The sequence below is a fragment of the Neomonachus schauinslandi genome, chromosome 5, assembly GCF_002201575.2.
Source record: "Neomonachus schauinslandi chromosome 5, ASM220157v2, whole genome shotgun sequence".
NCBI classification, from domain to species: domain Eukaryota; kingdom Metazoa; phylum Chordata; class Mammalia; order Carnivora; family Phocidae; genus Neomonachus; species Neomonachus schauinslandi.
This window is the reverse complement of record NC_058407.1, coordinates 93997824-94007421: the sequence shown is the minus strand read 5'-3', so window position 1 is coordinate 94007421 and position 9598 is coordinate 93997824. Positions and strand designations below refer to the sequence as shown.

Below are 9598 nucleotides of genomic sequence, written 5' to 3'. Positions count from 1 at the left end.
AACCTCAGGATTTACTTAATCTAAATAAATGAGAATGTAAATACTAAATGATGTGCTACTTCACCTATATTACAAGGCTGGTACATGGGTACAAACCGTTTGCTAAGATACTAAGATATTTCCAAATCACTTGGCACAGTACTGCTGCTCTAGCCACCGGGACCCCCACCCCAGAATCCCCCAGACCGCGATCACAACAGGGTCTCCTGAATGCCATTCCAGGGCTGTGTCTTGTGTCAGTTCTGGCTGCTAAATATTTGCATATCCTCCTGTGCACTTGTGCACATGCAATAACAAAGCAGGAAAAGAATCTTTTATTCGAGAGAAGGAATTCAGTGAAATGACGCTGAGATAGAATAATAGGGCCATAGAAGAGCTATTCCCCAGGGTCCCCAGCAATAACCAGAACATCAGATCAGAAGGCATTGACGATGAAGTGGAGAATGTTCTGTGAAGTTTATTTGCCTGATGGGTTTGAAATCACAGTCATTTTTTTCATCTGTTTTTGGCTCTCGTAGGGGAGCTTTCTCTTTCTTCACATGAATTTAACCACAAGTCCCTTACATCCGGGTGAATCTGGAAGAAGCATATTAATCCAAATCTTCAATCCTCACTAACGCAGCTGTCTTCTCACAAATCCAAGAAATTTCAGCACTGCAGCGGGAAATATAAATATTTCCTTTTTGAAAATAGGCACATCCTTTGGATCCATTGATCTGAGCATACTCTTTAGCGCTGAATCTGAAAATTAATCCACTTAAAATTAATTACAAATTTCATATCTGAAATCTGATCACAATTCAATGTCCTCAGTTACAAAAGACTATCTATCTGAACTTTGAGAGACTTCTGTTTCCATAGCATTCAAAGTTCTTAAAGCTAGAGAATCTGAGTGTTCCATTTTCAAGTTAATCATAATCCCAGGTAGAATAATTTAAGGAAGATACTTAAATTCTGGGTTGAGAATTTGTATCCTCGCCATTATCATGGTAGAAACTACCCAGTGCAGATTATATCAGAAGCACTACAATTTCTTTAGTTTGGAACTTTATGAAGAAAAACAGACAAATGAGATCATATCCTGGGCAAAAAGTTATAACATTTCATTATGCACAAATATAATTTTGTATATATATAATTTTGTGTTATATATATTTATACACACATATGTGGAAGGTGAACAGAGGATAAGATAGGGGTTCAGAGAGAAAATGAATGATTACATAGATGTGGTTCTGATATCGGTCCCTAGTTCCTCTGCTAAGGAATTGGTGATAACTCTTCAATAATATCATTACAGGGGCACGTGGGTGGCTTTCGTTGGTTAAGCCACCAACTCTTGATGTCAGCTCAGGTCATGATCTCAGGTGGTGGTATCAAGCCCTGTCTCAGACTCTGGCTGGGGCTCAGCGGGGAGTCTGCTTGAGATTCTCTCTCTCCTGTCCCTCCTTCCCATGCTTGCGGTGCACTTTCTCTCTCTCAAATAAATAAATAAATAAATAAACTTTTTAAAAAATGTCATTACTAAATTATGCTCATCAGATCTAAATCCCCATGTGCCTTTTTACTCAAATGATCTGTGCTACACTGCAGTATTCTTGCTTCAGGGCTGGGCTTACTAAATTTTTTTTTTAAGTCTTTATTTCTTTATTTGACAGAGAGAGACACAGCAAGAGAGGGAACATAAGCAGGGGGAGTGGGAGAGGGAGAAGCAGGCTTCCCGCAGAGCAGGGAGCCCGAGGCAGGGCTCGATCCCAGCATCCTGGGATCATGACCTGAGCCGAAGGCATATGCTTAACAACTGAGCCACCCAGGTGCCCCAGGCTTACTAAGTCTTCCTCTTGGCATATGCACTTGCCGAGAGTAGCCTTACTCAGTAGGGAAGGTTCCGAAGCTCAGTTCCACCACCCCTACACCCCTAGGGTGGCAGGCACAGCCTCAGGGCGTCAGTGTCCACAGACTCCGAACCTTGCTGCAGGGGGCCACCTCCTCCATATTTTCACTAGGAGTGAGTGGAGGGGCCCGGGATGATGACAACTCCTTTAGGAGAGGGGACCTATCTTCTTAAAGTTCAAAGTGGAAACAGCTGCACTTACAGGGTATCCTGGTCCTGTTCTATAAAGCCTCAGTGTAGCAGAAATACCTCAGGTTAGTTGGTAATCATCTCATGCCCAGGATCGCTCCATTAAAAAGAAGTAACTGTCATTTTTTGGGGGGGTGTTTATTACTTTGCATGTGCGTGTCACCATGATTACTTGCATGAAACCAGACTCACTGATTTAATATGACCAGTAGTGGACATTAGAGAGCAGGAAATTGCTGTGAGTGGGAAAAGCCATGACAGCATTCTTGGAAATGGGTGAAGATAAAGTATATCTAGGGAGAAAAGTATAGACATATCATTGTGTGTTATTCAGGGAATTGGGGGAGTCACAGCAGAAACCTAGTATCCTTGATGGAAATGAGTGATTATAACTCAGCTTAAGGAAACTTTGACAGCATGCATTAAGAAGCAAGACAGGAGGGAGGTGAACAGTTGAATAATTTGATGGGAAGGGAGGTGGAGAAAAACCTAGTACACCCAGAAAGGGGCCAAAGCTCTTAACACTTCATGTGATATGCAAATACCATATATTATATTAAAAATACAGATATAACTGTATCATTTTAATATAGTTGTGATGAGCTGTGTTCCTCAAAATATTTGGTTTGTAGTTGCTAAGAGAATTTTACAAGACTATGTGTTCCTTTCCATATTTTTAAGATAACACCTATTTTTCATAACTTTAAATAGTTGCAAAAACTGTAATTTTCAAAGTATCATATATCCTGTATGTACTTTAAATATTTCTTCAAAACCTTGAAGTGGCAGACTTAGCTCATTTTAAGTCGTGAAAAACATTTGCCATATAATCTAATTGGCAAATCCCCATCACAGAACTAATTGTTAAACTAATCTGTCAATTCAGACTTACTTGCCCCTAGAAAATGGCTGACAATTATTGAATTTAAAGAAATGTGTTAATGTATGTTCTTATGATAAACCACCCTTGGGATTGTAAGTGGTGGAGAGCCAGGGGAGCTGAGAGGCCAAGCTCATGGTCACAGAAGCACTCAGTCCTGATTTTGCCACTCAGGAGGTAGTGACCTTGAGCAAATTATTTAATCTCTCTATGACAATTGTTTCATCCACAAAATAGGAATATAACAGTGCTTTTATCACAGAGCTAATATGTCACACTACTTCGAACAAAGTAAGTGTAAGTATTATTTGTTTATTATATAAAAAAATAAATTTTAACCAATACATAAGCTTCAGTGTCTTGCCATGAGTTTGTCACATACACGAAATTAGGTACTCTTGCTTTCATTATTTCTTACTGAAGCTCTCTTTTCTTTGTATGTTGTACTCTTTTTTTGTATCTAGATTTATAATTCTTACAATTAACATTGATTTCTTAGTATTCCACCCCCCCCCCCCCCCCCCCCCCGCCAACAGTTAGTAACTTACAAGGATGGAGAAGGGCCAGAGCCATCCTCCCATAGCCAGCTCCTTCCAGATGGGTCCCAGGATAAGCCCAACCAGAAGAAAGAGAACGTGGGTAATGGCTGTGACTTCAGAAAATCCTGAGAGGGAGAATGGGGACAATGTCATGTGTGAGCCACATTCTGGAAGGCAGAAGTAAGATGTTAGGGGTGCCTGGGTGGCTCAGTCGTTAAGCGTCTGCCTTCGGCTCAGGTCATGATCCCAGGATCCTGGGATCGAGCCCCGCATCAGGCTCCCCGCTCAGTGGGAAGCCTCCTTCTCCCTCTCCCACTCCCCCTGCTTGTGTTCTAGCTCTTGCTGTCTCTCTGTCAAATAAATAAATAAAATCTTAAAAAAAAAAAGAAGTAAGATGTTAATTCTCCTTCAAAATGTACTGAATTCCTACTTTGTGAGTCACACATTCCACTTGTTTTACTTTCTATGACATGAATAATTTCTCTAACCAGGGAAGGAGAGTCAACCAGACCTTTTCCTCCAAGCTATCTATCTTCACCAAAGTGGAGTTCCTGTCCATGCAGTTTTTCCTACTGTTAGTCCAGGTCTTCTCCTCATTTGTTGCAAAATAATAGCAGCTGTTTTGGTACCATTGCCACATCCTAGGACAAGGATTACATCTGTGGTCTGAAAAAGAAATTACACCCATTAGTACAAATTAAATAATGCTAGAGTGACTGGGGAAGGTTTTATTTTTTTAAAAGATTTTTAATTTATTTATTTGAAAGAGAGAGAATGAGAGAGAGAGAGCGAGAGCCCATGAGAGGGGGGAGGGTCAGAGGGAGAAGCAGACTCCTTGCTGAGCAGAGAGCCCGATGCGGAACTCGATCCCAGGACTCCAGGATCGTGACCTGAGCCGAAGGCAGTTGCTTAACCAACTGAGCCACCCAGGTCCCCCATGGGGAAGGTTTTAGAAACTAAATGATTGAACTTGGTGAGAGGGTCTGAGACCCAGCATTCTGGAACCATACTGCTTTAAGAGCCTGTGAAAATGAAGTCACTCCCGATTATGGGATGGAGCAACAGTGATTGAAATTCTCACTTCAGGGCTCACTTTACCGGCCTCAGAATTACCAGCTATACTTTTAGTTTCTTAAAATGTCAGGATCACCTAAAAATAGTTCACAAAATGAGAAGCTGAAGTATCCAGGTTGGTATCATTCCATGACGCTTCTTAAATTCACCTCTGTGTTTTCAAAAATATTAAATAAATTGATATCTTCCCGTGTCTTCTATAAATTTAGTGTGATATCATTAGAGGTCATTGGAGAACACAACTTTCTCATACTATGAGGTGGCACACGTGATCAATGCAAACTGGGACAACAGATTGCACCTGACTGGCCAGGAGGTCCCAATTACCTGAAGTGTGAATGATTAGCTCCTGGCAGAGTTTTACGGCCATTTGTCCCTGCCTCTTCAATAGACTGGAGATCTGTGATTTGAGAAACTCCTCCTCGGTGGGAAAGTTTCTGTAGCTGCTCAGCTGCTCAGATAAGTTATCCTGCTGTTGGTGGATGAGTTTTTGAAGTTGATTTAATTTCTCTGAATCTGAGTTAATTTCATTAGATGTCTGCAAAACTCCAAGACATAACAGGAGATAAGTTCAAATATCTTCCCATTCTCATCATTGCCATAGATAATTCTTAACACAGAAATATTTCTCACATTGTTTAATATTTATCTGTAGCTTCCAATAATTGAAATATCATGGAAGGAACACACCAGATGCCTTTCTATTCCAAATTGTTTGGAGCTCATCCTCATAATTTTATTGAGATTTTAAATATGATTACACTTGTATTAAAATAATGAATTAATAATTATATGTCTTTGACATTTAATCTAAGGCTGTGCCAGGCATTTTGCCATTCATTTAGTGGAACTACTTTTCTTTTTTTCTATTTGGAGTTGGTTCATGTAATTGTTGTTTTAATAGGAATAGAATCCTTTAAGGCAATGGGTATCTCAAAGTATGGTATACAGACCACTTTTATCAGAATCACCCAAATATCTGGTTTTGTTTTAAATGCAAATTTTAATGCCATACTGGACCATTTCTGGCTCTGGATCCATAAAATCTGCCTTTTTAAAAAAAAAAGATTTTATTCATTTTTTGGAAAGAGAGAGAGAGTGCAAGCAGGGGTAGGGGCAGAAGGAGAGGGAGAGAGAGAATCTCAAGCAGACTCCACGCTGAACATGGAGCTGGATGTGGGGCTTGATCTCATGACTCTGAGATCATGACCTGAGCCAAAATCAAGAGTTGGAAGCTTAACCAACTGAGCCACCCAGGCACCCCAAAATCTACCTTTTTAGTTAACACTTCAGGCAATGCATCATCACAATAAATTTAAGAGTTATTGCACTAAAAGCACTGCACTTCAGGAAAAAAGGTCTCACCCTTCTATGGTGCACACATATTCTATGGTGAACCAATGAATATGTATCATTGCATCTTTATTTTTTTAAAGATTTTATTTATTTATTTCAAGAGAGAGAGAAAGCACGAGTGGGTGGGGAGAGGGGCAGAGGGAGAAACAGACTCCCCACTGAGCAAGGAGGCTGATGTGGGGTTTGATCCCAAGACCCTGAGATCATGACCTGAGCCAAAGGCAGATGCTTAACCAGCTGAGCCACCCAGGTACCCCTCATCTTCATTTTTAAAATATACATCATTATAGAAGATCAACTGCTAATCCTCATAATGATTGGCTATTGAATATTTGTTACTGCTGCTAGAACATCCTATTTCTTTCTAAAAGAGCAAGCTACATCATTAGGCCCTATTCATATGTCCAAATCAGTATGTCTAAATTCTAATTATCCATGAAATCTTACATATGTAAAAATAAAGTAGCATGGAAGATGCTAGTGTCATTCAGAGAATAAACTTTCTTGACTGCAAGTTCCCCAAATGGGAATACTGTGCCAACTCACTACTCTGTCCATCATATAGTTAACAATATCCTACAGAGTATGGATTCTTAGGATATTCTTCCACTTATTTTTAGTTCAGGACTCCCTATCCTGTTCAACCCTGATGGCTCAGTGATGGGTCAGAACCAAGAGAATACTTTTTTTTTTTGGCTATTGTGCTTGGGAGTGGAGCTTCCCTTGTTATGGGGAGGTGAGGTGGTTCAACTTTCGTTTAGAGGGTGAGGTATCTCAAGCAACTATTCCTCCTTGTTTGTATCTCTTTTTCCTTTATAGCATGCAAGCTATTTCTACACTAGAATGGTCTTGAGTGAGTAGATTAAGCCAGTCTTGTTCTAAGTCTTCAGGGTGAATGAGACAGCATGCTCTTCCTTGAGCCCACCTCCCTTGGCTCCCTGTTTCTTACCATTGGAATAATAAGTGGATGTGTGTCTATGCAGAAAAGAACCTTCTTATTCCAACCAATAAAGAGGAATATAAAAGTTGTCTTCATAATCCAGTCTAGTTTATCAAGAGAAAATGGATTTAGGGCAAAATCCTCAAGTCTGTCCCTTGCTTGTTTATCTTAGAGACGTGGAGAATGAAGGAGCTATGATCACATAATACAACCAAACCGGAATTTACATAGTTTACAAACGAGTTTCCTGATCACTTTTCTTGGGTTTGATGAAAATATACTTACACATAATCCCCAAGGTCACCAGCCCTATCAGCAGCATCAGACAAAGAGTTAGCAGACTCAGGGCAGCCTGACGCCAGATGGGTGAAAGAGCTGGATACCCTGAAGAGATCCAACAGAGGAATTATGGCTACACATGAACTGTTTATTTCTCTCTTACCTCTTCAATGTGCCATCTAGAAAATACCTAAAATGATGTGTGGTGAGGGCCCCACCATCAGTTCTCCTCCACTTCTCTTCCCCACCATTTTCCTTTCCTTTAAGAGTGTCTCCTAATTTTCAGGTTTTTGTTTTACATCATCACACATCCTTCTTCTTTAAGTTTACTAAATGCATGTACTAGATGTTGTAGAAACTGCTTCTCTGGATGATCCTGACAACAGGAAAGACCTCAAGTTTTTGAGATTACAATCCTCCACAGGGCAAGTGTTATTGTGGATTTTATTTATATCTATTATCCAGTCTATTTATCATCTCATAGATAATGAATGAGTATGGAATGAAAGACAAAATGAATATGCACTCTAACCTACACTATTTCTTAATTTAGGATCTAATGGCATCTAGCCCAGTATTTCAGACAGATGTATTGAAAATTTCCGGGTGTGCTATCACATACATCTCACCCACAACTCCTTTTCTCTCAAGGATTGCAGCTATAACTTAAACAAAAAAAACCAAAAATGTATAACCACTGTTATTAGACTCACAACAAACCTATTCCCATCGTCTTTGTATATCACCCCCAAACCATGCACACACGTGCATATGTACACACACACACTTAAAGTAAAAATAAATCCAAGAGAAGAAGAAAGTAGTTCCTATATTTTAGATGATCTGGGGTAACAGCCTGAACTGTCAACAGATTCTTGAAAATAAGGGATATAGTCTGATATACTAAACTGGATTCCTGACCACAGAGATTAATATTTCTTCCAACAGGGGATAAGGGAATGAGCTAAAGACTGCACTGAGTTTGAGCTTTTATCCTTTGTAGGAACTTGGTTAAATTGTTTAATTTTTTTCAGACTCAGTTTTGCTAATATTATTGCATTTACTTCACAAATATATTTTGATAAAAATATGATATAATGCATATAAAATACTATGTGGATATTGTTATTACTGACTCAACACTACTAATTATACTAGGAATTTCCACTCCCTAAAAAAATTTTTAAACTACTTATAAAACAGAAATTATCTCTTGTCTATTTCTGACTCTCTTGTCCTCCCATTTCTCTCTTCAGTTATTTATACCTTTGAAAGGAAAAATCTCCTCTATTTTCTCTATTTTAGTGACCTCCAATCTGGCTACTAAAAGAATATTCGCCTGGCATCTCTCACAAAGTATAAATATCAAGGACTTCATTTGTAAAAAGAATTCTATTAGCCCCCAAACTCGGTTTCTCTCATGTCCAATGTTTCACTATAACACAGAGCTTCATGATACATAGTGATGCCACACAATTTAAAGAGGTCTTGGAAGCCACATGTTTTCTGGCCAAAACTGGGAACACTCATTCTACCAGTGTACTCCACAACTCTGTCTCCATTTTGGAGATTCCGCAGCATACCTCTCTTTAGCATCTGAACAAAAGCATTTATCACCTGTGCATTCCCCAAGGTCCCATTGTGCTGTGTCTGAACTCCTACCTCTTTTCCTTAGGTTATTTCTATCGCGGTTATTTCTCTCTCCAACAGAATCCTGAAATGTGAGTGTCGCGTAAGTCATTTCTTCAGACATTGTAGAAGAAAGCGCTACTATAAATTATGTAATTAATGTTTCAATATCTTCAGGCCCAGGAACGGGATGTTCTTCTCAAGGCTGGGAGCTTTTATAAACACACTCAACTGACACAAGACACACCCCACTGCCCCTCTGTAAAGACAGAATGACAAACGGTTTTTTTGCAGAGAAAGTGAGAGAAGTCAAATATTCTCTTTAGAAATCAAAATAGCATAGATCTCAATCTGTCTGCTCTTTTCATCATTGTTTCTTGTGAAACTTAGATACTTAGAAGCAGAGAGGGAATGGTGGTTTCATGGGGGAATCCCCATGATCTTCAGGGTAGAGGCTGTTCTGAATTATTCAATAAAGGGTCAGGTTGTCATTTTTACATGTGTCAAAGGCCAGCTAATCCTGTATGAAGACATTGGATCTGGTTTATACTCACTCATATCAGAGAGATATGCATACGACAGAAAAAAACTGTGTAGTTAATGACCACCCACACCTGGCTGATGTTTTAAGAAATACAAATGTGTGTGTGTGTGTGTGTGTGCGTGTGTGTCAGACAGACAGAGACAGAGGTAGGGAGGAGGGAGAGACCCAGCGTTGGTAATGGGGCGCAGAGAAGAAATTGACAGTTGTTAAAACTGTGCATGAATGGGAGCTCCCTTGGCAGGGCTAAATCCCTAACAGAATAATCCCCATGCAA

General features: G+C 39.6%; 1 protein-coding gene across 1 annotated transcript; it reads right to left on the bottom strand.

Annotated features, from left to right (window-relative positions):
* Positions 1-590: 590 nt before the first annotated feature.
* On the bottom strand, positions 591-8904 carry CLEC12B (C-type lectin domain family 12 member B). The gene is made up of 6 exons (XM_021690490.1): positions 8814-8904; positions 7158-7256; positions 4904-5122; positions 4014-4168; positions 3512-3627; positions 591-741 (listed from the first exon to the last, which is right to left on the bottom strand). The coding sequence occupies exons 1-6, from the start codon at positions 8902-8904 to the stop codon at positions 591-593; spliced, it is 831 nt and encodes a 276-aa protein (XP_021546165.1).
* Positions 8905-9598: the final 694 nt, after the last annotated feature.

Coding starts and splice junctions, on each gene's coding strand:
- CLEC12B (XM_021690490.1), bottom strand. CDS start 8,904: ATGTCTGAAGAAATGACTTACGCGACACTCACATTTCAGGATTCTGTT. Junction 5,123..7,157: donor GGTGACCTTGGGGATTATGT/GTAAGTATATTT, acceptor TATGTCTTGGAG/TTTTGCAGACATCTAATGAA. Junction 742..3,511: donor TCTGGCCCTTCTCCATCCTT/GTAAGTTACTAA, acceptor ATTAATTTTCAG/ATTCAGCGCTAAAGAGTATG.